Source organism: Rhinatrema bivittatum, chromosome 11, assembly GCF_901001135.1.
Source record: "Rhinatrema bivittatum chromosome 11, aRhiBiv1.1, whole genome shotgun sequence".
Taxonomy (NCBI): domain Eukaryota; kingdom Metazoa; phylum Chordata; class Amphibia; order Gymnophiona; family Rhinatrematidae; genus Rhinatrema; species Rhinatrema bivittatum.
In genome coordinates, this window is record NC_042625.1 from 89,127,767 (window position 1) to 89,155,474 (window position 27,708).

The following is a 27,708-nucleotide window of genomic DNA, read 5'->3' on the forward strand; positions in this document are numbered from 1 at the left end:
GATATTCTCATTTTTCTATCTAGCCCCTTTTACAAACTACATTTTTTTTATCAGTATCAAAAAATAATTTTTGAAACATTCTCTTTTTTAAATGGTAGGTATTTCTGGGGCAACGTAGGATGATTTGATAATAAAAATGTGTTTTCCTGAAGGAAAGTTTTATTTCTAAACAAAGATCAGTTTATAGTCAACTAAGAGGCTAACTTTTATATCACGAGTTTTAGGAAATGCATTTTAAATCAATGTTTTTTTTTCCTATGTTAATGCTTCTTGGGCATACAGAGGTATTGACAATATTAAAGAGATGACATCATTTCTGTGATAGGGAGCTTGTCCCTTTTTGTGTAGACTATTTCTTCCTCTCCCTCTTTGCTCTTCCTAATTTTTCACTGCTTCTTCAATCTCCCTCGGAAGACTAATTCATTCCCACTTCATTCCACCCTATCCTCAATGCATCATCATTCACTTGCAACCTTTGATTTTTCCTTTGCTTATTCTCACACATAGAATTTTTTTTTTAATCACACTGGTAATCAAACTATTCTTTGAACTCCACAGTAGTGATTTTCTGTTAGGTCACTTCAGGCTGCAGATTTGAAGCTTTTTTGAACTTGCTTCCTTTTTCTTATTGCAGTTGGAGTGAAAGATGGAGGCCACTGCTGGTCCAAACCTGATACTTTTTTTCTTTTGTGTTAGAAAATAACTATTGGCAGATCCACTAATACAGAAAGTTTCACAGTTCCAGGAGGGAGATTCCAGACCAATCCTGAATTTCTAACAACTCCATTCTGATGCATTCTCTAACATGCAGTGCTGATTTCAATGGGTAGAATCAGGGACAACAACTACCAACATTTGCTTGGGGATGTAAGCTCAGAACAAGATCGCCCTCCTGAAACTGGATAACATAGCTCTGGTCACTAGTAGATTACAAGGATCTTGAGAGTTCCCGGCTAAAGAATCAACCACCAGGGTAGTCAAACTAGAAGTTTTCAATTTAACACATTTAGCCCCAACCTCGTCAGTCTCGAACTGCTGAACATACAACATACAATATGCACTGTATAGGCGCAGACATAAACCGAACAACACCCCACCCACTTCCGCTCCCTCCCGGAAGTCCGGTAGACGGAAAGGAGGCTGGGGCGGTTACTAGGCGACGGAAGGATGAGACCAATGGGAAGGCGCACTGCCCTGTTATCATGGCAACCTGCGTTAAACAATATGGCCGCGCCGTGAGCTGTTTAGTGCTCTTGTTTCTTCGGGCGACAACTTCTTCTAATTCGCTGCGTCGGAGCTCTGACTGCGTCTAGATCATGAGTTCTCCTCTATCCTCGCTGGGCAGAAACCGTAGGGTGCCCCTTCCCGAGTTTCCGAGCCCCGGGTAAGAGCCCGATCCCTCAATTTCTCTTTATGTGAGCAGGGCAGCCCGACATCCTCTCGGCCTCTTCCTCTCCTCACTGTTGCGGCACTAAACAGCAAGATTGTGCACAAGGAAAATATAATTTCCTACCTACAAAGGCCAACTTTTTACATCTATTTTAAACCTTCTTCATATCGTCATTCTCGGTCTCGCACACTTCTTTGCTTCCCTCCTGGTGCTTTCCTATATTTCCGCTGCTTGCACGCACTCCTTGGAACCAGGTTTTCTCCCCCATCAGCATCCAAGATGCAGTTTCTGTGTTTTCACGGGAGGGTTGCCACCTCATCCTAAGACAAAAAAAAAAACTTGCTGGTCCAGTTCTGGCTTTGCCCCCTTGCATGCATGAATTTGTAGTTTTTATATTTTCATTGACTTTGCAAGAAAATCCAGAGAATTGAGTTCAATGCACTGCACCAGAGATGAAAGTGGCTGGACTAGATGGATCTAATGGACCTCATCTGCTGTCATATTCTATACAATGGGGCAAAACTAAGACTAGATCAACTTGTTCAGTTGAACTGGGGTGAGGTGCAATGCTACTTCAGGTCTAAATTCAAACAGGCTGATGCAATACTAACGCACTGAAAATGTGCGTCCAAACTGGATGAATTTTTTTTAATGCATGCACAATCACCTCTCCTAGGCGCTTGATGGAATAGGCAAATGAGTTGCCATGCTAAAAAGGACGCGCTAGAGATAAATTGTGTGTCCCTAACATGACCATGGCATCAAGCTCCCAGGAGATGTGGCTGTGCCATGGGTTAGGAAAATGGACACTCATAAATTCAGTGTCTCTTTTGCTGCTTCCATGGTTCCTTCTGCTTAGTATCGCGACAATATTAAGTCTGAGGAACCACAGAAAAACAGTATTTTCTGCTTTTTTGTGCATGGCTTGGGGAGCCTCAAAACTTAATGCCAACTCCAGGGCTGGCGTTAATTTTTGAGTGAAAAATTGTGTGCGTCCAGTGTGCGTAACTTTTTACATTGGGCGTACTAACTAATAACCTCATCAATGTGCATTTACATGTGATGAGCGCTGGTTTGATGTATGTTTTGGATGCGCTAATCTCGGTATTGCATCGGGTGTAAGTCTAGCGCATCCAAAATGTGCATCCATCTACGTGTTCAGCAGCACGCTGACCTTAACGCCCGAAATTGCATCGGCCTGTGTAAGTATTATTTTCAGCATTGTTTACAATGTATTTTTTTTGTAAATAAGTAAGTCTCTGATGGGAAGAGATTGTTAAGTGACACATTTGAGATTATGAAAATATACTTAATGTTATCAAAACTTTCACTCATCTTATAACAAACATTTTTTGAAAATAGTATGGTCAGTATTTGTTGAAAAGGACAAAGGTAACAAAAAAAGAAAGAAAACCCTCACTCCAGAGGTCCATATTATTATAGCATTCAGGAGGCAGGAACTATAATTCGATTACCAATGTTTTCCATCACAAACATCACTCAACAACATTTCCTGATATTTAGTGTGAGAAGGATTTAAATAAATTATATCACCCACACCTTTTGCAGTGCTATAATTCTTCAAGCACAAATATACCTAAATATAGAACAATTATATTTCTATTTCTTTTTGCATAATGGTACTGTATTTCATAATAAAATAAAACAAAGAAAGACCAAATGGCCTATTCAGTCTGTTATTCATTAATTGTCCCAAGCGTGTCAAAATTGTAACAGTGCTGGCCACCACCACTTCCTCTGGCAGGCTATTTCAGGCCTTGTCGTTTTCCTATTTAAATTTTACAAGACCAACAATTAATCCAATACTTAGGCCTCCTTCCATACCTTATCGCTACATTTTGAAATAATCAATGCAGCCACCAAAATTTGTGAGGCTGTTGTTCAAAATATCTGGCTCCCATGTGTTCACTGATGTTTAGGTTTTAACTGTAATAACTTTAGGTGGTTCCCCCCATCCTTCTTGGAAGACTGCTGCAACTGTGCCACTGCTGTTAAGGTTGTAACCACTGCCCTGTGGAGGTTATCACAGTTCTGTTAGGTTTGTAACCAAGACTGCTGCGTGCCAGTGGCTTGGAAGCTTGATGCACATACCAGTCACTGCTCCCTGCCCATTGGCTTTCATTTTTTCCTCTTTGGCCCTCTAAAGTTTCATATGATTTGAAAACAGCCATTTCTTTTACTTGTTTTCTCTCGTCTGTCTTTACCATTGGGCTTTTTGACTTGTTTAAGATGTTTTAATTTAGCTAGTGTCTGAGGGATTTGGTGAAACAGTTTTACTTTCTGTTTCTTTGTGTTTTAACACATGTTCCCTGTATGTACCCAGATCAGTCCAGACTCCTGGGTTTTGTCTCCCTTCCAGCAGATGGAGACAGAGAAAGTTTTGCTGACATTGCCACATATCCTAGTGTTCCACCTGCAGTCCCTCAGTATTTCTTTGTCTCCAGCAGATGGTAGAGGTGCAAAACATGCAGTCTGGAAATTAGATTAAAAAAAAAAAGAAGAAGAAAAATAGAGAGGGAAAAAGAAAAGAAGAGGATTTCCTCCCTGAAGGTTGGCAGATTCTGGTGGGACCGTCCCTTCTGGTCCTGAGGTGGATGAGCAGGGTGTTGGGGACCCTTATTTGGCTCGGTCCTTTTGCCACCGGGGGGAGGGGGTGTAGATAACTGGTGAAGCAAGTTCCCTCTCCCTAGGAGGATGTACTGAGCCTGCTGCCCATCTTCAAGGGACGTGTCCTTCAAGTTTAAAAAAAAAGTTCATTTTTATTCTGTGGCATCAGTCAACCCGGGGGGGGGGGGGGGGCAGATTGCAGGCAGCCATGCAGGGGCAAGGCTGCGATGGCTCTCGCTTGACTTGTTTTTGTCTAATTTGTTTGTTATACCCTATTGGAAGTGGAATTGTTAATATTGGCACTATGCTTCGTATGTGTTTTATTATGACTGTATATTTTATGTGTTGCCTAGGTATGGGTGACTTATAAATACCTAATAAATATATACATAAATAAAACACCCTTGGTTCTGGATTGCTAACTGGTAATTTGAAAACAGCACATTACATAATAATCCTATACCACAATAAATCACCTGTGTGCAATCCTTCAGCCTTTGCAATCTGCCTGAAGACAATTAACACTTATTACAAGTTGACTAAGGGCCTCATTTTCCAAGCTGCTCGCATGCGATAAGGGACCTTTCACATGCGAAAAGTCCCTGCACTAGCCGGCAGCGATCGCACCGCGATGGTGCGATCGCTGCCGGCTAGTGCAGGCCCGCCCCCTGATTTGGCCCCCCGCCCCTCATTTCCTAAAGTATCGCAGGCCTGCGATACTTTAGAAAATGAGGCCCTAAGTTTGACTAACATGTTTAAATTCTGGGTTGCCTTTACCTTTATTCCAGGCAACAACTACTGTCTCAGTAAAGAAATATTTTCTCATGGTTCCCTTGTACCTGCTTTTCTGTCTTTATTCTTGAATTTCCATTTTTTAATGGAAAATTTCACTTTCTATTTTCTATAGGATCCTATCAAATATTTGCAACTTTCTATCCTGTCACTCTAGCCTTTCTTTCCTCTAGTGAACACATTTTGGGTGTCTTTCTGTGTAAATGTTAGTCATTTTTGGCCGCACCATTGTAACCAAGCACTGTAACTATTCAGTCCATATCTGGAAGAAACTCTAGTTTGACCATGATCAGAACATTTTCTTTGGGGTCTCCTTCACTGACTACTCAGGGTTTCCTTATCATACAATGTAGCATGCAGTCCAGCACTCTTTAGGAGCTTTTGCCCTTGCTGGCTATGCATGGCGTTTAATATGTGTCATGTGGCTAGGAAGACATCGCCTTGATTGCTTTCATGCCACTGAGTGTTTGCTAAGTGGAATAATTTGCATTTTATATGCAGAGAGCTTGATTTATGTATCTCATTGTTATTTTGACTGATGGTTGTATTCAAATATCTTTCTTTTTGCGAGGGCCCTATAGAGTAATTATAGATAAAATAGTAATTTGTGTGTATGTTTTTTGCTTTATTTACTCATTGATCTTTTTGTCTTTTCTTTATATTTCAGGGGAGCTGTTCCTTTTAAACAGAGTTCTTCCATGGGTCAGTGTTCCTCCCTATCTTGCAGTTGCTGTTTGCCATGAACCGTTACTCCTTTACCTCTGTTTCATCATCAAATAAATCCAGGCAGTGTAGGAAACTGCCTGTGGTGCTAAATTTTGAAGATTCTGGGCTACCATCCAGTCCAGCTGTTGGCATGGACCTGCATAAAACGGCTAGCTCTGATTTTCGGGCAGCACCTACAACAGCATCAACAACAGAAAGAAAAGTCAGCAGGAGGCTTTTAGGCCAACAAGTGCTCACAGGCTCTGCAGTGGCCCTTATGACCTTGCAGGATTTCAGTAGTAATAGGTAATCTGTGCTGGAGGAGGATATGGGGCCACGGCCGCTGCTGCTGCTGCTGCCACCACCTGAAGACCTTTATGAGGTCAAGGAGGATCTGGGTGTGGCATTTAAAAAAACAAGTTTAAATAAATAAATAAATGAATGCATTTTCCATTTATAAGTAATACAGTGTTTCCCAACCCTCTCCTGAAGGCACCCCTAACTGTTTGCGTTTTCAGGATATCTGTAATGATTATGCATGAAATAGATTTGCATAGAGATGAAGGGTATGCAGATCTATCTTATGTATATTCATTGTGGCAATCCTGAAAACCTGACTGGATAGGTTGCCTGCAAGAGAGGAATGGGAAACACTGAGGTAATAAAAGCAGTGAACCATTCATTTGATGGTCTCTTTCCCTGTATATTTATTTTCGGGCCGATACAGTAAAAAACGTGGGAGAGTGGGCAAGCACCCGCTCTCCCGGCGCGCGCACAGGACACTCTCCTGTGCGCGCGATACAGTAAATAAATGTATTTAAATTAGGCCTGGCGGAAAAAAGAGGCGCTAGGGACACTAGTGCGTCCCTAGCGCCTCTTGTCGGACAGGAGCGGCGGCTGTCAGCGGGTTTGACAGCCGCCGCTCAATTTTGCCGGCGTCGGTTCTTGAACCCGCTGACAGCCATGGGTTCGGTAACCGGACGCCGGCAAAATTGAGCGTCCGGTTTTCAACCCGCGAGTCGTGGGCCTATTTCAAAATTTTTTTTTTGTAACTTTTTAAACTTTCGGGACCTCCATGAAATAGATTTGCATGGAGTGGAAGGGAGTGGGCAGTGGAGTGTCTCAGGGATCTGTATTGGGACCCTTACTTTTCAATATATTTATAAATGATCTGGAAAGAAATACGACGAGTGAGATAATCAAACTTGCAGATGATACAAAATTGTTCAGAGTAGTTAAATGACAAGCAGATTGTGATAAATTGCAGGAAGACCTTGTGAGACTGGAAAATTGGGCATCAAAATGGCAGATGAAATTTAATGTGGATAAGTGCAAGGTGATGCATATAGGGAAAAATAACCCATGCTATAGTTACACAATGTTAGGTTCCATATTAGGTGCTACAACCCAAGAAAGAGATCTAGGCGTCATAGTGGAGAACACATTGAAATCGTCGGTTCAGTGTGCTGCGGCAGTCAAAAAAGCAAACAGAATGTTGGGAATTATTAGAAAGGGAATGGTGAATAAAACGGAAAATGTCATAATGCCTCTGTATCGCTCCATGGTGAGACTGTACCTTGAATACTGTGTACAATTCTGGTTGCTGCATCTCAAAAAATATATAATTGCGATGGAGAAGGTACAGAGAAGGGCTACCAAAATGATAAAGGGAATGGAACAGCTCCCCTATGAGGAAAGACTAAAGAGGTTAGGACTTTTCAGCTTGGAGAAGAGACAGCTGAGGGGAGATATGATAGAGGTGTTTAAAATCATGAGAGGTCTAGAACAGGTAGATGTGAATCGGTTATTACTCTTTCGGATAATAGAAAGTCTAGGGGGCACTCCATGAAGTTAGCATGGGGCACATTTAAAACTAATCGGAGAAAGTTCTTTTTCACTCAACGCACAATTAAACTCTGGAATTTGTTGCCAGAGGATGTGGTTAGTGCAGTTAGTGTAGCTGTGTTTAAAAAAGGATTGGATAAGTTCTTGGAGAAGTCCATTACCTGCTATTAATTAAGTTGACTTAGTATCGGCCTGTTAGTGACATTTATGTTAGTGGTCAGAGTGGTGTTGAAAAGCTAGTGGTACTGTGAAGAAAGAAAAAAATGCAGGTAAGGGGAGAGTCTTCCCAGAATTGGCTTTGAAAAAGGGAAGGAACTCATGAGACTCATTCACAGCAGGGAGAGCACATTCTGTGCTTCCTGAAATACCTGGCCTTAGCCACTTTGTTCAATGCGATGGAGAAGATGCTCCCTGCTGCCCATAGTACGCGTTTGAAAACCAGGCTAATCAGCACCCAAAATCTAAAATAAGAATTTGTTTTGTGCACTTCTGCAATTGGTCTGCTGTGGTGAAGGTGCAATCCTGTGATTAATATGATAACTTGAAATGCCCAGAATGGTGTTCTTCCTTTGCATCATTCTGTTTCTTATCTTTTTGCATTTTTACAAAGAAAAGGTGTAAAACTCTGGTGGGAAATATAAACCCCTGTTTTTTTTCTAAACCTCCTTATCTGAGTTCACACTTCATGCTGTATTTATGCTTTTAAGAGGGTAGTTTTCAGCAGCCTGTGTAGGGCTGAAGTCTACAGGTACAAAATTCCTGCAGACTTTAACACAAATTTCAACATGGATTTATGCTTCTTATCTAGCTGGACAGTGTTCAGACAAGACAGTTTAATCATGTTAATCCATGTTAATGCAGTGTGGTTGCTCCAAAAATTGCGCTTCTCATGCACAGGGTCGATGTGACCATTAGATGGGACAGGGCAGTCACCCAGGGTGGCATCTGTGGATGGGACACTGCTGGGGCACACTAGAGCACCATTTTCAAAATGAGAAAGGGGGGGGGGAGGGAGAGAGAAACAGAGAGAGAGAACTGTAAGAGGGTGACCATAATTTGTAAATCTACCACTATCAACTTAGGGTGGGTTTGGGGTGGGGGTGGCATTTCATTGTTCTCTTTAGGGCGCTAGAGACCCTTGCGCCGGCCCTGCTCATGCAGGAAGTTCTGATAGGGATCTGTGCAAGCAGCGCCATGATTTCTATGGATTCAGAGTGGTGGGAGTGGCTTAGTAGGCAAAGCTTCCAAAAGCTTCTCAGAATGAGAACAAGAGATCTTAGACTTCAGTTTCTTTGAAAATTCTACAAAACTCTTAGCTTGTAATTGTAAAACTGTCCAGAAAGATGCTAGCTGTTACTTGGTGGGGAACATTGAGCTGCTCCGGAGCTCTGGCATCCCCTCCTCTGTCACTAAGAGCAGGGCTGAGACCCTCTGGTCACTTCTGATGATGTAGCACTGTGTCCTTTTCTGTTCCCAGAGGATGAAGATGTTTTATTCAACAGTATCCTGAGCTCCACTCCCAGCATGAAGCTTCAACCTGAGTCTGCGTCCACATCTCAGTCAAAGCAAACTGCTGTACCAAAAGGTAATAAACGGGGTTATATTTCTTCCCTTCTGGCAGAACTAATCCTTGCCTTTGCACACGTCCCAGGATAGAAAAAAGGCAGTGGTAAATGTCCCCAAGTATTCAGCCGTGTACATAGCTCAGGAATTTTGCTGAGGATTGAGATAAATAGGTGCGATTGTATTTTGTAAATGGGGGCAGCTGTATTTTTAGAATCCCATGTTTTGATCAACACCATACAGATTCCCCTATCTAACCAGTCAGCGATACGAATCCATTAAACGTCTGTAGCCAGTTAATGTAAGCAAGTCAGAAGTGTAACTCCTTCTGCCTTTTTATACTGAATGTGTTCCTCATCTCTCAAGCTGTCTTGAGAGTTCTCACATTTCTTATTTCCCCTCTCACCTAACTCTGCCCTTTCCTATCTCACCCCACCTTCCCAGCACTTTATCTCCCATTCCTCCTTCATCCCTTCTCACTTCTTACCTCGTCTGCATTCTAGCTGTCCCTTTCCTGGCTCCCATCTTTTTTTTTTTTTGTCTCTCCCAATTCCAGCCCCAGTCTTAGACTCCCCCCTCTCTAGTAGCCTTTTCACCCCGCTGGCTGTGGGGATACAAGTAACCTCACTCAGAATATCCACGGCTCCCCTGCTTCCTCCAGTCCTTGCAGCGTTTTATCAAGCCCAGCATCCACTGTTGGAAACCGGATACTGGGGCTTGATGGACCCTCGATCTGACCCAGTATGGCAACTTCTTGTGTTCAGTGTGGCTTTCCTGTTTAGAAAGGGATCATGGGGAGCAGAGGAGCTACAACTGTGGGGATTCCACCAACTGCAGCAGCGCCTCCTACGTTCTTTGGAGGTCAGTGGACTGTTCTCTGTGGGCAACATGATCGCTCCTCTGTGGCAACTATTCAGGCAATGGCTGGTCACCCCCCACCCGCAGATGGGGCTTCATCCCTCTTAGAGGTGTTGCAGCACTGATGTAGGTTGGGAGGAAGCTTTGCCAGCTGAACTAATTGAGAAGTTAGTGCAGGGATGGGTCTTTCATAGACACCCCTCAGCTGGATCTTTTTGGCAATGCTGTCATCCAGCTCAGTGTGGCTTGAAAATGCTGTCCCCCAGTCACTTATTCTTGAACGGCTGATTCTCCTTACTGTTCCCTAAGCCAGTATGCCTCAGGGATCATCAATCCTGGGGCCGCAAACTAGCCAAGTTACCATGACAAGTACAATGATCATGTATGAGGTACCTTTAAATGCAGTGGAATACTGCATCTGTTGTGCTTAGCCTGAAATTGTGTCCATTTGGCAGCCACGAGTCACTATTGTTCTACACTTGGTCTTGTACAGTGCATGTTGGGACTTCTGCTCTTTCAAGCTGTTTTTCTTTCCGTTTGCAGGATCGGCTCCTAGTGATCTGGAGCTTATGAGCACCATGATGCAGAAGCTGACTCTAATGGAACAGAGGCTGAGGAGTCAGGCTCAGGAAATTCATAAGAAGGTAAAGAGCCCTGGTGACCTACAGCCATTACTCACATGCCCGGCAAGCAAGCCATCCAGCACAGCTACCTTCTGCCTATTTATCTTTCCCGTGTAGGACCGAAAAATTGCTGTTCTTGAGGAGAAGATAAAAATCCTCCAGAAAAACAAAGGTAATCTGGTGAGGAAGGCTCCTGGGTGTGGAGGATCTGCTGAGGGAAGGAATGAGTTTGTGGGACAGACCTAACCCCGCACTCCCCGATACTGAGAGCTCGACTTTCTTGTAAGATTTCTCTTATCCTGGCAACTATTTTCTGATCTGTAAAAGCGACAGTGAGTTGCTACTTTAAGGACTGTCCCTCAAATGCCTTATGGACTTTCTTCCTGAGTCTTTTTTGTCTTCTCTCCAATAGCTCCTCCCACGTCTAACACTGAAACAGCCCCGTGCTGCACTGCACAGCTTTCATGCATGCTTTTAAAAACATTTTTCTATTCAGCCATTACAAAGTGGATTACATTCAGGCACTGTAGGTATTTCTTTGTCCGTAGATTGAAAGCCCTCTAAGTTTTGACTGGAGGCAATGGAGGGAGAGGGGACTTGCCTAAGGTCACAAAGTCTGTCAGTAGGATTTGAACCCTGGTTCCCTGCCTGCTGCTCGTACGATTTCTCAGGAAGTATGTAATTTGGGCATTATTATGGATGCCAGGATGTCATTTCGCCCACAGATAAAGCAGGTAGTACAATCAGTATATTTTAAATTACAAATGCTACGACGTATACGTCCTTTCTTGAATGAGAACAACTTGAAAACAATGATACATTCTCTAGTGATGTCTACGGTTGATTATTGTAAAGTGTTATAGTTTGGATTGCCCCCAAAATTCGAGGCGCGCACTTCAATATATTCAGAATTCAGCGGTGAGATTTGTGGCTGGAATTCCAATAAAGCAAAGTGTTAGACCTTACTTGTTAAAGTGTCACTGGTTGCCTGGTGTCTGGAGAATCAAATTTAAAGGGGTAATGTTAGCCTTTAAGGGTACCAGCGGGCTGGCTCCAAGCAGTTTTAACTCAGCTTTGAAGTGGCACCAACCTACAAGGGCCTTAAGATCTGGCTCGCAAATGTTACTGGATCTTCCATCTTTTAAAGTAATTCCACTAGACGAGTCACAGGAGAGACTCTTTTACGTGCAGGGACCAACAACCTGGAACACACTGCCATGGTGTTCGGAAGCCGAAACTGGGTTGCTGAAATTCAGGAAACTGGTAAAAGCCTTCTTTTTGCAGCAGGCGTTTGATCTAGGAATAGCTGAGTGTACGATGTGGATGTATTATGAAGAGTTGACAAGATATTGATGAATTGATAGTAATTGAAAGGAAGCAGGACATAGGTTTATGACACAATGAAGTTCAATTTTAAGTAATTTGTATTGTGAATGATGTGTAAAGGTTGGTATTGTTTTTATCTGTATAATATTTATTTGCAACAACTGTGGATGTTTTATTGGAGACCACCTAGAAATGTTGATGGGCGGGAGGAGGAGGAATAGCCTAGTGGTTAGAGCAGTGGGCTGCGAACCAGGATTCGAGTCCCGCTGTCGCTCCTTGTGACCTTGGGCAAGTCACTTTACCCTCCATTGCCTCAGGTACAAACTTAGGGGCAAATCTTTAAACTTACGGGAGGGCACAGATTTGTTTGCAAGATAGGCTCGGCGCACGCAGGGGTAGGTTTTCGGGGTTTGCGCGCGTATCTTACAGTACCTGAATGTAAATCGATGTGATATCTCAGATCGAATGTCGGTATATAAAAATAATAAATAAATCAATCTGGTGCGGTAGCTTAGAGGAACATTTAGATATGATCTGGTGCCAGTGTCATGGGGCGTGCACGCATGCTGCAGGTATATGACCACCTGGAGCAAGAAAGAAGTCTCAGGCCGTATCTCGGCATAGCTTGTTAGATTTCTCCTCTCCCGGCCACCCTCGGTCTTCTCTGGTGCTAGTGAATTGAGGAGCCCCTGTCTCATTCCCAGATGAATTTTCCGAGTCCAGGAGAGTCAAGGAGTTGGAGGTGGAGTGCCTGCAACTGCAGTACCGGGTGTGGGAGATGGAGGTAAGGAGACATTCTCTGGGGTTGGAGCAGATGGGGCCTAGGCTGTCTTACCCTCCCTATATAGGACAGGTTACAAGGCCTGAATCAGCTACACCGCTGCTCGTTCCTTTTCACTCTTGTTTCTCTCTTCATGGTTAATGCTGAGGCCCAAACTGCAGAGTCAAAAACCCCCAAAACATACAATACGGAGAAGGTTCCTTCTATGGTAGAAAGTATTTAATTCTACTTGCTTATAATGCACCCCGACTAGAATCCCATCAGATTCTGCAATCCCCAGGCAGATCTGCCTGTTCGTGCCTTTGGGGTCCTTCTGATCAGACTGTGCAAGTGCCCCCGGATCTCTGACTCACCTCTTGCCATTCTCACACTCGAGCCTTCTCCTGTCCCTCATACAGCGGTTTCTCAATGACTATGGAATGATTTGGGTTGGAGATAAGAGAGAGCTGCTGCGTGAAAGTGAATTACTGGAAGAGACACCGGGGACAGAATGCGAAACTCAACTGCCCAGAAGGCTTTGGAAACCAGGTAAAGTTGTGCAAGACGCTGTAAGTGGAACCAGGGCATGGTCCTGCTGTTAGGCTGCTTAATTTGAACTCTTGTCTGAGACAGCTAACAAAAGCTGGCACTTTTGTAGCCATGGAGTTTGCTGTGAATTTTCAAAGAGAAGGTACGCAGGTAATTTCTCTCTGAAAGTTTGCTCAGCATTTCCGGGGTGAGAAAGCCTCTGCCTGCTTTGTATGTGCTCCTTGTGCAGGCGGAGGAACAGACTCCGTGCGTACACCTTTAAATGCAGTTTTACATGTGGAGTTTAGCTGCCCCCACAACCTAAAATGCCCCTGGGGAAGTCTGTTTCTAATGTAGGCAAAAGTCCACAGATTGCGTGTTTTCAGCCGCTCCTGGGGTGGCCCCCGTAGATCCAGCCGGCTAACTCAGCAGATACCTTTGACAGCCAATCTGATTGTTAGTTCTTTGTGGTTCCCTGTTGCTGCTAATCTATGTCCTATTATTCTTTCTGGTATTGGGACACAGGAGCCCAGGGCCAAAAAATTCTGTTCGAGCAACAGCAGGGTTTAGTTGTGAGTGTGAGGAGGGAGAGGCAATATTAATTTAAGGAAGTAAACATGTCGGGTTAGGATCAGTGTCTCCACATGGGTTTCATGTGCACATACCAAGGCAGGAATGAACCTTATTCTGGGTAGAGTCCCTGTCTCTGAAAAGAGCTGCTAGCGCTTCTCTCAGTACTTGCACTGTACTCCTTGTAGAGCTCGTACAGGGAACATCTTGGGGTGTGCTTGGACATTCTTACATCAGGCTGGTGGAGCTATTTCTGTCTCTTTCTGCTTTATTTTCCCCAGTCTCGGTACTTCATAATGTTCTGTCTGTCCGGCCACACTTTATAGCATAGCTTCTTATTATTATTTATTTCAGCTTTTAGTCCACTGGGTCATAAAAATGCTCCCTGCAGGTAACGGCAAAAGACACCACATTTAAGTGTAAATTACAGTTTACAAGAAAATTGAACAAATCTGAATCGGCTTACATCCTTGAGCTGCACGGATTGAGTGGCACCGGGCCTCAGTTGGCCTTCCCCTCCCCTCTGTTCTTATTTCTTACTTCTGTTTTTTTCACGTATGACCTGACTGGTAGACTGACATGGTTTCATATGCTGCCTTACCCATAACGGGTGCTCTTTATTGAATTGTTGGGTATTATTGCTGTAACTTGAAAACTTTCAATAAAGGGCATGAAAGAGATGATTTGAGGATGTGACCTTTGTTGATTGTGAATCGAGACTCACTGTAGCTGGGAGTCTTTCACTAGTGCTCTGACACCTCTCAGCTCCTTGCAGGGCTGAGCGTTTGCAAACTCTGTACAGGAAACCTTCCACAGCTTTGCATATCCTGCACTTGTCACCCAGTGAATCAACTACTAAAAATAATATCCACTGTAGGTCATCATCTTTTCATATGTGGCATTATATACTTTCCCTTCCTGCATAGTCTTTGAATCATTTTATTCCTTCTAAATCTCCCCTTTCCCATATCTTTTGACATTCCTGCTTTGACCTTGGGATGTCATTAATTTATCGTGCGAGTACTGTTTTATTCTTCAGACTGTCTGGATTATGTTTTGTACTATCCTTGTTATCCTCTCTGCTAACAACTGAGAAAATGTGGATTTCAAAATAGGATTTCAAAACTCTGTAGGAAACAAATAGCAGCTGTGCCTTGTGTCCCATCCTAGCTTCCCATTACTCCTTGGAGTGTTCTCCATTCCTCTAGGACGCTCTGTGACTTTCAAATTCCAGGTGGATTTTGATTTAATTTTGGAGAATGTGAGGGATCTGAACATCCTTGCTGGAGAAGGAGAATTCAAGGTCGAGCACAGAGAAGGAGGTGCCAGACTGAGGCAAACCGATCCAATTCCCTTGACTCTGTATAAGAATGGGATTGTTATGTTCTGTGGACCCTTCCGATCCTACGAAGAGCCGAGTACTCAGGTAGGAAAGAACAAATGATGTATAACCTGGCTCCTAAGCCCTGGGCTCAGAGGGGGGTCCTGTACTCCCAACCTAATTGGTCTGAGCTGTTGCAGTAAGATGGAATTACTCTTCATCTCTAGAAATGCGAAAACCTCTTTAGGTCCTAGTGGTGCCATTGCCTGCAATAAAATGTACGAGAGAACACAAAAACAGCAGCACTATTGATGAGCAAAGGAAGATGCTGCTCTCCAGAAAAGTGGGAGGCAGAGGAGGAGAAAGAGCCTATAGCTTTTTCATTCCCAGTTTGTTTGAACAGAAGTTACTCTAGAGGGCAGGTACCCACTCACGGACCGAGGGAATGCTCACAGTGCTTCCACGCCACTGGAGTGACTGGAGGCCGTGCTGCTCTGTCTGTCTGAAGGCTCCCAACATTGTTGGGCACCCATAGTTACAATGCAAAAGTAAAAATTCTGCTGTTAATCCTGAGTCTCTGTTTCAGCAATGCCTGCAGGATATCATGGACGGATACTTCCCCACAGAATTACAGCGTCGCTACCCTGAAGGAATTCCACTTCAGGTAAGAAAGGCAAAGCTGGCAACAATCAGCCCATTCAAGACCCTTCCTTCCCATCAAACACATCTCACCCTTCTTCGCTTCCGTTCTGAGATGGCAGTGATTGCATTGCGTCCTGCTACAGTGAGTTCCTTCATGTCCTGTTTGTGTTCTACATTTCAGTGGTTAAGGTTCAGTAAAATTCTCACTGGGTAGTTCAGATTGTTTTCTTATGAGAAAGCCTTCACATCGATTCTAGATTTTAGATACAGAATGATGGGCTGTAAGTGTAAAGTATCTGTGTAGTGACAGATGTGAATAAAATCACCACTGCTCCACGTGTTTCTGGGGTGATCATGGGCTAGGAGTCATTAAAGAGACTCCATGTTCAATATGGGCCAAGATCTATTGAGGATGTAGGTACAAAATGGGAAAACCATTTAGTGAAAGGGATTCGATGTGGGTAATGGCGAGTTATAAATTCTCTATTCAAGAAAAAGTCTTCCATGGCCTTGATGGTATTCTTTCTCCCCACTAGGGTTTCAGGCATTGATGAAGGAGGAACCCACACACTTACTTGATAAACTAAATTCAGAGAATTTGCTTGATCACAATAAATGGAATCAATGTTTTTTAACATTCAGGAAATAAGCTCAGTAAATGTTTTGTTTTCTTAAAATCAGCACCTAAAGGTGTTGGCAGGATGTGGGATGTGATACCTTGGTTAACCCAGCTACTGTAGGGCCCTATGTACAAGGCGTCACAAACTGGGAGAAAACCTTCAGTAGATCCGGCCTGTAGTCAGAACAGGAAAAGGAGAAGGTTGCAGTTTCACATTTTTATGGCTCTGTGTCCACAGTGACGTGTGACCTACAAAGAAACCGGCGTTCAAGGTGCACCTCTTGGAGAACTGGTGGGGGTGGGATATGAGGGATTTGTGACCCCTAAAAAGTGGTAGCCCAACTGGACCTATTAGGTCTTTTTCTCGGGATGAGGATGCAAGGTATGGATTCCCGTAATAGAAAACACAGACTCTCCAGAACAACGTGTGTGTGTGTGTGTGTGTGTGTGTGTGTGTGTGTGTGTGTGTGTCAGGGGCAGGAAGGGGGAGAGACAGGAGAGAGGTTGTATTACCCACTGGGAAATGGGTGGACTCTAGTGTCTGGCACCTTTCATGCCAGTCTGACACCAACAGATTCTTCCTCATATTTTGCTAGTCACTTCTATTCCATGGTTACATTTTCCTATTTTCATCCTCATCATTTTGCTGGAATACTTCCTATCCTGACCCATCTTCTGTTGTAATTTCCAGTCTGAACTTTTGTTACTCTCATTTGATCTCCAAGCCATCTGGTCCAAAATACTGCTGCCCCGCTGACCTGTCAAGAGCCTAAACATGGGGAGTGCTGTGTAATAAGCAGACAATATGATGACCCTTATAATCCTTAGTCTGACAATCTATAAATCCAGCATGATACCCCTAGCTCCTACTAAAATACTAGTCTTCATTATTCCTTGACTCGAGATGGGAAAATAATATTATGAGCCATGATTACAATCCAGAGCTTCACATATTAACAGGGTCTCACCAGTCAGGTAAGGTTTTCTCGATTGTGATCAACAATTTAAAAAAATTCCAGAAAACTCTCAAGTATTTTACAAAGTCCCTGAAGAGAGAGAGGATTTTGTTCTGTCCTGCTATATAAAAAAATCAAGCTTGTGAAAAGTGTAGTCCTAGATTGTGACTGGCAAAACAACCAGCACACCTTGTCAGCTGGGCTCATGGCTTGCGATTTCTCATTCACTTGAGTCATTTCTAGCAGACAACGTCTTAGCAATAAAAATTAATTTTGCATAAACAGAAGCAAAAATAAGCCATTCTACAGCATGAACCATGGGTAGAAACAGTCTATCTGATCTCAAAAAGATGAATAGAGAATTCTCAATTCATTACCTAAGCTTTTGTCCCTCAAAAAGTCCATCTTGCAGAAAAACATTTAAACTTTTAGACAGGTAACCTATGCTTAATGGCCGATATACTGTCAGCATTTTCCCCAGTTTGCTCGATGTGATGAAGGCTTCCTACCTGGTTGATATGTGGTGCCACCTGATGGTGCCACTGAAGTCCTGCACACCATTGCTATCCTGCATTAGGAAGGAAATGCTCATGACATTGGAGTACAAACATAGTAGGAAACAGTCAGAGACATTTGATAGGGGTTAGCGGGTGGATGTTTTGTTCTGGGCAGAGACAGCATTCATTATGCATTGATTATCTGCACAGGTCACAGACAGGAGGGATGTGACATTTCGTGAGAGCCACCGATGGGATACCTTTCCTGGCCAGGGTCAGAAGGTTGGTGGGTCCCAGCCCATAGATGGCAGCTCACAGGAGACCAGTGAGCTCCCAGGTGATTAATTTCAGAGGATCTGCTTCCCCTTATTTCATATTTACTTCTTTGGAGGGGGCTCTCAGTAAGCCACTTTGAGAGCACAGGGTTCAGAGTTTGGGCATTCGTCCTCAAAAAAGGATGTAAGGAACAGCATTCCTTTGTTTTCTGACACCTTGCTAGATACCACCTGTAATCTAAAATCTCTTAAGTAGTAGAATGAGCTCCATTTATAACTCACGATGAGTTTTGCAATGTGATTTCTACTTCTCCTCCTCCCAGGCCCCAAACTCACCATGGAGCAGTTCCTGAACAAACTCCCCAGAGCTGTGATCCAGGATGGAAAGGTGCTGGATATCAGAGGGCCCATCCAAGAGGCACTGCGGGTAAGGTGGCGACCGCATGACCTGTTCCGCTTCGTAGTCCCTTCCTCATAGACAGCAGATAAGAGCGAATGGCGAATAATTGTCAGAGCCTGCAGGGACTCTGAGAAGGGAGTGCTTCCCCAGCAGAGGTACCAGATCTGCTTCCTGACTGTGCCTGCATAGGTAATGCTAGCCACAGCCCCCAGTCTTGTCAGTTAAAGTGTCCGTTTGATTGCAGGGGACCGGAGGGACTCAGAAGAGCAGCATTGTGCTGGTGGAGACCCCCTCTCTCACAGCAATGAAGGAAAGGTAAAGACTTCTAGAGCCTTTGCCAATTATTCAAAAATCACTTTCCATCTTTAGTTACTGTTCTGTGGACCTGTTAGTCAGAAGAAAACCACACGCCATACTCCCTAGCAAAATAAGGATTATTTTTACACTGGGAAACCCACTCTGATAATTGTACTCCCCACAGGGGAAAAGGCCGGGCTGGGGCAGGTTAACTGCAGTTTGAACTGTGGATCTACAGAGTACGCAGGGTAAGAACATCCCCCTGGTGCTGGCGGCCACAGGATTTTCAAAGTGAAGCAAAACTGCCCTCTCCAGGCAACCTAAAAGTTTTGATTTCCAGGTCATATGGGTAAATGTCTTGTTTTAAGAGCTTTCATACTTCTCTTTAAATATGTTGGAGGAGAGATCTCCATTTGGGAGTTCTTTAGCAGAGGTTTGCCCTTTAAGTGAAGTTGCATGGTCATTACACAGAGATCTGACTTTTTAGATGTAATTATTCACCTTTCCCCATCCAAGCTCAAGGTGCATTACAATCCAGATACTGCAGTTCCTGTTCCATACCCCAGATCAGTTCAGACAAGTGGGTTTTGCATTCCTACCAGCAGATGGAGACAAAGAATAAAAACTTTTCAGGCACTGCTACATAACCCAGAATGCCACCTGCAGTCCCTCAGTATTTCTCTGTCTCCAGCAGATGGTAGAAGTGCAAACCTGCAGTCTGAGAGAAATTAATTAATTAATAAATAAATAAATAAATAAATAAATAAAAAAAAAGAGAAAAGTTATCAGAAGAGCTGCTCCCTGAGGTGTTAGGTCATTCCTGGGCCATCCCTCAGGTAGAGCCAGGCAAGGGGGGGGGGTTGGTAATCCCTGTCTGGTCTCTGCCTGCAACATCCGGAGGAACTGATAGCCAGGGGACTGGCTCCCTCTCTCCGTCTCTCGTCTCTTCCTCAGTGCCTTTTACCGGATTCAGGGAAGTATGCCTCTTTAGTGAGGGTTTTCTCCTGAAAGGGAGCTGGGCCTTATAAAAAAAAAGGTCTAGGCTTTCAGCCTGCAAGGCCTGTCAGGTGCTGTGAGGCTTCAACGGGAGCTGATAGTGCTGGGGGGAGTGAGAGCTTCAGGCCCTCGTCAGCCCGGGGTCTGGAGCAGTGTGAGGAGGGTGGAGTGCGACTTGGCGGGCCTGATCAACTGCGTGGCACTGCGATCGGGCCACGCTCACAGGGAAAATGGCGCCAACTTCTTTCTGCAGGGGGATCCTCAAGGCATGCGGCTCGCAGCGTGGCAGGCTTAATTCAGCTGCGATGTGTTTGAACTGTGCCTCGAGGTGGGGAGGGATCCTCCGCAGCGGCAGACAGCGGGAGGAGAGGCACCAGACTGGCAAGGTCTGCTGCAGGGTTGCCTGGGGGGGATCGGAGATGCAGCTAATTTGACTGAGGCAGCAGTAGGAAGCAGGTGGCTTCCAGAGGGCCTAGAGACCTCCCCCCCCAATCTCTGATGGTTCAAGCTGCAGCAGAGGTTCAGGAATGGAGGGGAGAGTGTGATGGCAGCGTACAGGCAGAGGATTCGACGGAGGTGGAAGATTTCTCAGCGGATTTTGTTCTACTCCTTCACAAAGCCTATTTGGCAAGGAAGAGGGCAGGGAGGAAGCAGCCCATGGACCCCTTTAAGAGAGCAAGGATGGCCCCAGTGGGGGCTGGGGGGGGGGTCCTGGAGGCTTGCGGCCTGGGGCATGTTGAGGTTAAGGATGAAGACAACTTCAGTGACCTGCAGGAATATCCAGCGGATGATCTGGGGGATAAGGGTCCTGTGGACGTGAAGTGCATGTTCTCAGCAGTTATGGCACTTCGACTGTTGTGGTTGTGAAACTGGTCAGCAGATATGTGGTCCAACGCCCAGCTCTGTAATCTTCCCTTTAAGCGGAAGCTACTGTTCGGTGAAGATCTCATCAGCTGATGAAGCAGCTGGGGAAGTCAAAAGGAAAGAGGATGGGTGAAGTAAGGTCTCAGCCTGCTGCTCTAACCGCTAGTTACTCTTCCATGCCAGAGATGCCTGCAGTACCTTGAAAGGGGACCTTTGAATTTTCTACCTGAAGCTGTGACAGTGAGGCAGTAAATTAATGAGATGCATGGCACATGATGAGAAAAGAAAGAAATGTGCTAGAAAATGTAAAAGTCTGCTGAAGAAAAGTGCACAAGCTTCAACGGTTAGAGGTACAAGTTAAGTTTCACTCATCTTTCCAACCATTTAATAAACTGGAGTATCTCGGGTCCAATCCCCAGTAAGCCAGGACACCCAAGCCGCCCCAGCATGGCCCCAAAGTCTAGGCAGTCTGTCCTGGAGCAGGGCTCCTCTTTTCTGCCCCAGGGACCATTTAAAAATGACAGATAGAGCTGAGCCGGCACCATTTTTAAAATGACTGTTGGGGCAGAAAGCAGCCATTCTACAGGACAGGCAAGCATAGGGACACCTGTAGGATACAATAGAGGGGAGGGGGCAGGAGAGTGGGCTACCTGCATCGGAAATAGGTTCTAGCACATAAAAATGCATGCTAAAAATAAGGCAGGCAAAGCCATCAGCCGATAGGAAAATTGGTTCTTACCTGCTAATTTTCATTCCTGTAGTACCAAGGATCAGTCAAGACTGCTGGGTTGTGTCTCCCTTCCAGCAGAGGGAGTCAGAGAAAAAAACCTGAAAAGGCACCCCTCTTAACCTGGTGTGCCACCTGCGATCCCTCAGTATATACGATATCGAAGCAGAATAACCAATAAAGGAGAACAAATCCCCAAACATAACAACCAGTGGCTACAACAATATGCGCGGTAAACTAAACAAACTGTACTGCCGCAGAACATTCCCATCAAGAAGATTCCTTCCCATGCCTGTAAAGAATTCTGCCGAGGTAAGAAGGAGGAAGAAAACATACAGAAAAAATGGACTCTCCAAAAAAAACCCAAGGGCGGGTGTCTGGACTGATCCTTGGTACTACAGGAACGAAAATTAGCAGGTAAGAACCAATTTTCCTTTCCCTGTACATACCAGGATCAGTCCAGACCACTGGAATGTACCAGAGCTGCCCTAATTGGTGTGGGATCTGGAGAGTCCCGCACAAAGAACACTGCTGCCAAAACAGTCGATCTCCGCATCCCGGACGTCCACACGATAATGTTTTGCAAAAGAATGCAAGGATTTCCACGTGGCTGCTCTACAAATCTCCTGCGGCGAGACCGACTGGCTCTCCGCCCAAGAGGCCGCTTGAGACCTGGTAGAGTGCACTTTCAAACCTTCTGGTATGGCACGTCCTGCGCAAAGATAAGTGGAGGAAATGGCCTCCTTCAACCACCTGGCAACCGTAGCTTTGGATGCTTTGTGTCCCTGTCTAGGACCAGACAATAAGATAAACAAATGATTCGATAAACGAAAAGCATTAGTCACCTCTAGATAGCGAAGGAGAATCCGGCGCACATCCAACTTATGCAGATCCTTATCCGTCGCAGAAGTCTGATCCAAATTCGGGAAGGCCGGTAACTCTACCGTCTGATTGATATGAAAAGCCGATACCACCTTGGGCAAGAAGGAGGGAACGGTCCGCAGCGAAACTCCGGAATCCGAAATACGAAGATACAGGTCCCGACACGACAAAGCTTGAAGCGCTGAAATTCGCCGCGTGGAGGTAATGGCTACAAAAAAAACCAGTCTTGAGTGTCAAATCTTCAACGTAGCCCGCCGGAGGGGCTCAAAAGGAAGACCACATAAGCCCTTGAGAACTAAATTCAAGCTCCAGGCAGGACAAATTTGTCATACCGGCGGGCACAAATGCTTGGCCCCTTTCAAAAAACGGGACACATTTGGATGAGCTGCCAGTGAAAAGCCATCAATCTTGCCCCGCAGGCAACCCAATACCGCGACATGCACCCGGAGAGAACTGCAAGCTAGACCTTTCTTCAGAACCTCCTGCAGGAAGGATAGGATGTGTGCCACCGAAGCCAAATGCAGAGAGACGTTCAAACCTTGGCACCAAGAGTCGAAAACTCTCCAAACACGAATATAGGTCAACGACGTGGATGATTTCCGTGCTTGCAAGAGGGTAGAAATAACCGAATCCGAATATCCCCTCTTCCTCAATTGCCTCCTCTCATAAGCCAGGCCGCTAGACAAAAGCAATCCGCTCAATCGAAAAATACTGGACCTTGCCGAAAAAGATTCGGGAGGTGGGTGAGACCCACCAGACCGTTGATCGCCAACAAGATCAAATCCGCAAACCACGGCCTTCGGGGCCACTCTGGGGCTAACAGAATGACAGACCCCACGTGGTTCTCTATCCGACGCACGATCTTGCCCATTAGTGGCCAAGGCGGAAACACATACAGCTGTATGCCATGAGGCTATGGAAGGAGGAGAGCATCCACTCCTTCCGACCCGTGGTCTCTGCGACGACTGAAAAACCGGGGCGCCTTTGCATTTGTCCGAGTTGCCATCAGGTCGAGGTGTGGAACTCCCCAACGAAGAGTGATCAGCCGGAAAGCTGCGTCAGACAATTCCCACTTGCTGGGATCTAGATGCTGGCAGCTGAGAAAGTCTGCCTGCACATTGTCCACCCTGGCTATGTGCGAGGCCGCCAACCGGACCAGATGCCGTTCTGCCCACGTCATGAGCCTTTCGGCCTCCCAGGCCACCGACCGGCTCCTGGTTCCCCCTTGGCGGTTGATGTAGGCTACCGTTGTCGCGTTGTCTGACAAGACTCAGACCGCACACTGAGGGAGAAAAACAAGTAACGCCAGGCGCATAGCCCTGGTTTCCAATTGATTGATTGACCACGTCGCCTGATAACTTGTCCAACGACCCTGAGCGGACTGTGACTGGCAAACTGCTCCCCAATCAGTGAGGCTGGCATCCGTCGTGACTATTACCCACTGCGGCTCCTCTAGGTCCATCCCCTGTAACAAGTGGGCCGGAATCAACCACCAATCGAGAGTGGACCTGGCTGGTTCCATCAGTGGCAAAGGCAGGCGAAACTCCTCCGATTTCGGATCCCACCGATAAAGCAATGCGTGTTGTAATGGTCTCATATGCCCCCACGCCCAGGGAACCACTTCCAGAGTAGACGCCATGGAACCAAGTACCTGCAAATAATCCCATACTATGGGCAGGTGTAAGGACATGAGCAGAAGGATCTGCGCCACTAACTTGAGCCTCCTCTCCTGAGTAAGGAAGACCTTGCCTACCGAGGTGTCGAAGCGTGCTTCCAGGAAGTAGAGAACCTGAGATGGTACCAACTGGCTCCTGGCAAAGTTGACCACCCAATTAAGGGACTGGAGTAGAACTTTGCTCACTGCTTCCCAACAGAGGCTCTCCGATTTGGCCCGGATGAGCCAATCGTCCAGGTATGGGTGAACCAAGATCCCCTCCCGCCGGAGGGCCGCTGCTACGACTACCATTACCTTGGTGAAGACCCGAGGCGCTGTTGCTAAGCCGAACAGAAGAGCTTGGAACTGATAATGCTCCCCCAGGACCATGAACCGGAGAAACCTCTGATGGCGCTCGCGTATCCCGATGTGAAGATACACCTCGGTCAGATCCAAAGAGGCCAAATATTCTCCTGAGTGGACGGCCGCAATGACCGACCGTAGAGTCTCCATGCGAAATCGGGGAACCCGAAGTGTTCGGTTGACTGCCTTGAGATCCAAAATTGGCCAGAAGGACCCCTCCTTCTTTGGGACTACGAAATAGATGGAGTACCTGCTGGCCCTGTGCTCCTCTGGAGGGACCCGAACAATAGCCCCCAGGGATTTCAAGCGACTCAGGGTTTGCCCGACTACCTCTTGCTTGGTCAGAGAGCTGGCGGGAAAAATCAGAAAAAATCCCTTAACGGGCGGGCAAAATCCAACTCATAACCGTGGGTGATGATATTGAGGACCCACTGGTCCGACGTGATCCTGACCCACTCCTAGAGAAACAGGGAGAGTCGACCTCCCACCACTGGAACCTGGGAGAGGGTTGGAACACCTTCATTGAGACTGCTTACCTCCGGTGGCCCCTTGAGAGCCTCCCTCCCGAAATGGCCTCCGACCACGAAAGGAAGTAGGCCAAGACTGAGCTCTCTGAGTCTGTTGGCGGGCGGGAAAAACGGGTGGCTGCGACTGCCAAAATCTGCGCTGTCCTCGGAAATGGTAATGCTCTGCCCCAAAGGGCCTGGAAGACTTAGGCTTGTCTTCTGGCGATTTATACATCTTATTCTCCCCAAGAGACTTAATAAGGGCGTCGAGTTCCTCCCCAAACAACAATTTTCCCTTAAAAGGAAGATTACCCAACTAAGTTTTGGAAGAAACGTCCGCAGACCAATTCCGGAGCCAGAGAAGCCTTCTAGCCGAAACTGCAGTGGCCATGTTGCAAGAAGATGCCCGCAACAGATCATATAATGCATCCGCTGTGTAAGCTACCGCGGACTCCATCCTATTCGCCTGATCTGCTTCCTCTGGCGGCAACACCTGTGATGTGAGCATTTGCTGGACCCACCCGAGGGTCGCTCGCTGCATGAGGCTACTGCAGACCGCCACTCTGACACAGAGCACTGACACCTCAAAAATGCGCTTGAGGAGGACCTCTACAGCCGATCCTGTAAGTCCTTAAGAGCCGTCGCTCAAGGCTTCCTCTGGTAAAGGATAGAGTTTGTCCATCGCCTGTCCCACCTGCAGAGTGGTGTCCGGAGATTCCCACTCCCGAGTGACCAACTGCTTAAGCATTGGGTGGAAAGGAAAAGTTTGGGGCAGGATACGCAGCCCCGCCAGTACTGGTTTCCCCTTAAACTGGCTCCGAACTGGGGACTGGTGCCTCCACTTCCAGTTCCTCTAGGACATAGGGGATCAAGGGATCCAACTCCTCCCGGCGGAACAGCTGAGAAAGCCGGGGGTCATCCTCCTCTACTGGAGTGGACTCATCAACACTCCCATCTAGGTTTTGGAGGAGAGGATCCAGAAAATATCCCAAGAGAGCAGGATCTGGAGCCCCCCCAGGGTCCGAAAGAGCAGCCAGAGACGTGTTCCGCCGCGCAGTCTTCGTGGGAGGGGGCTGCTCATCCTGCTAATGAGCTTCCGCCTCCAAAAAAAGCCTTATGCATAAGTAAAATAAATTCTGAAGAAAAAACTGACTGGCCCTTTAAGGGATCCAATAGGTGAGGAGGGGGGAGGAGGACCGGGCTCCCCGAGGGGGCAGGCCCCGGATCGCGCGGTCGAACGGGACTCAGACTGGGAAGAGAAATCAGAGAATCCTCTCCCCCAGTCGGCAGGCAGGGCTCCGACAAAATGGCCGCCGTTCCCGCTCGTGCCGGCAACGGACCCGGACGTAATCACCGTTCAGCGCCTCGTGGCAAAATGGGCCCAAAATCTCCCCCGGATGAGCCCTCCCCCCCCCGGGGAGGCAGCGGGCACAAACCCCATCCTGCGAGAGGCGCAAGCCCGCCTATCCACATGCTGAGCACGATAGCCCTCAAGGCATCCCGGGGGGGGGGTGTGTTTCCAAACAGCGTGGTAGGAAAGAAAAAAGAAGAACTTACAATACCCTGCCGACTCGAAGCCTTCCGGAGCTCTGGGAACGCTGCAGCACCTGAGGAAACTCGTCTCGAGGCGCCAAGGTGAAGGATCGGCCCACCGGATAATCCCCCTCCAGAGAGAGACGGCCCTCCGGGAACAAGGCGTTTAGAGCTGCCAGCCCCTACCTTACCTCTACCGGCTGAGTGAAGAGCCCGAGAAAATAAAACCGCACTGAGCTTTTTTTTTTTTTTTTTATACAACCAACTTGCTGTAGCCAAAGGTGTTAACTAAAGCATCCAGAGCCTTAGAACTCTGTAAAAAAAAAAAAAAAAAAAAAGTAACTAAATTTAAAGAAATTGAAAAATCTGGACCGCAGGTTCTGTCAACCCTTCTGCTGAGAGTCAGAGAAAATACTGGCACACCAGGTTAAGAGGGGTGCCTTTTAAGTTTTTTTTCTCTGACTCCCTCTGCTGGAAGGGAGAGACAATCCAGCGGTCTGGACTGATCCTGGTACGTACAGGGAATAAGGATTACCTTTCCTGCAGGCTGGAGATGGATGAGGAGAACAGACCACCTTCTGCTTCAAATATCTCAACTCTGCGGATCAAATCAGAGAGCGGGGACCAGACCTACATTGTCAAGATGCACTTCTCAGAGACCATTGCAGACCTGCGGAAGTACCTCGCCCAGCACCGGTAGGCAGAAGCCTTTGCTTACAATGCCTCCCACATTGCATTGACCAGACCCAGTGCTAATCAGACTCTAAGCAACACTATCCTCGTCTCCCTAATCTTCCCTGTCTCTTTTTTTCTTTTTTGCCAGTAGAGGAACAGACTCTAATTCCTATGACATCATCAGCACTTTTCCACAGCGCGAGTACAGTGACAACTCCAAGACACTGCAAGAGTATGGACTCATTCCTAACGCCACACTGCTTCTCCGGCCAAAGAGAACATAAGGCCACACAAGAGCTGTGTACCTGGGGTTGGGAAATGTATATTTTTGTGTGACATTGTAATAAAACTGTGTTACTGTTTTAGTCATAGTGATGTTTTCTACCAAAGGACTTTCGGTTCATAGATGCAGCCAGATCAGCCATAAGTTACGCACCTCTGATCCCACCAGAGCTTACTGCTGGGATAAGATGAGCTCCAGTCACCTGCCACTGGCATATAAGACTAGAGCCAGCAAACATTCAAGAGTTTAAAGACAAAATGATAAAAGGGATGGAACAGCTCCCTTCTGAGGAAAGGTTAGGGCTATTCAGCTTGGAGAAGAGGTGGCTGAGGGGGGATATGATAGAGGTCTATAAAAACATGAGAGGACTAGAATGGGTAAATGTGCATAAGTTCTTTACTCTTTCAGATAATACAAGACTAGGGGGGCACTCCATGAAGTTAGCAAGTAGCACATTTAAAACAAACTGCAGAGAATTCTCATTTTCAACACACAAGCTCTGCAATTTGTTGCCAGATGATGTGGTTAGGGTAGCTGGGTTAAAAAAAAAAAAAGGTTTTGGATAAGTTTCTGAAAGAGAACCTGCTAGTAATCAAGTTGACTTACAAAATAGCCACTGCAAGCAGTAGC

General features: G+C 46.1%; 1 protein-coding gene across 3 annotated transcripts; it reads left to right on the top strand.

Moving 5' to 3' along the window:
* Positions 1-1,202: 1,202 nt before the first annotated feature.
* On the top strand, positions 1,203-27,157 carry UBXN11 (UBX domain protein 11). 3 transcript variants are annotated; one of them, XM_029571247.1, is made up of 14 exons: positions 1,204-1,384; positions 5,478-5,512; positions 8,838-8,945; positions 10,325-10,425; positions 10,522-10,576; positions 12,435-12,514; positions 12,910-13,039; positions 14,797-15,014; positions 15,496-15,573; positions 17,834-17,960; positions 18,222-18,325; positions 18,543-18,613; positions 26,667-26,816; positions 26,947-27,157. In XM_029571247.1, the coding sequence occupies exons 1-14, from the start codon at positions 1,317-1,319 to the stop codon at positions 27,077-27,079; spliced, it is 1,458 nt and encodes a 485-aa protein (XP_029427107.1). In that variant the 5' UTR covers positions 1,204-1,316; the 3' UTR covers positions 27,080-27,157. The 3 variants fall into 3 exon arrangements, with proteins under 3 accessions (XP_029427108.1, XP_029427107.1, XP_029427106.1); XM_029571246.1 differs by having other exon boundaries at positions 1,206-1,384; positions 26,944-27,157; XM_029571248.1 differs by lacking the exon at positions 26,667-26,816 and having other exon boundaries at positions 1,203-1,384; positions 26,944-27,157.
* The last annotated feature ends 551 nt before the right edge of the window (positions 27,158-27,708 follow it).

Bases quoted from the DNA above. Each gene is read 5' to 3' on its own strand.
- UBXN11 (XM_029571246.1), top strand. From the start codon at position 1,317: ATGAGTTCTCCTCTATCCTCGCTGGGCAGAAACCGTAGGGTGCCCCTT. The intron at 1,385-5,477 runs GTAAGAGCCCGA...TTTATATTTCAG, and splicing joins CCCGAGTTTCCGAGCCCCGG to GGGAGCTGTTCCTTTTAAAC. The intron at 8,946-10,324 runs GTAATAAACGGG...TTCCGTTTGCAG, and splicing joins GCAAACTGCTGTACCAAAAG to GATCGGCTCCTAGTGATCTG.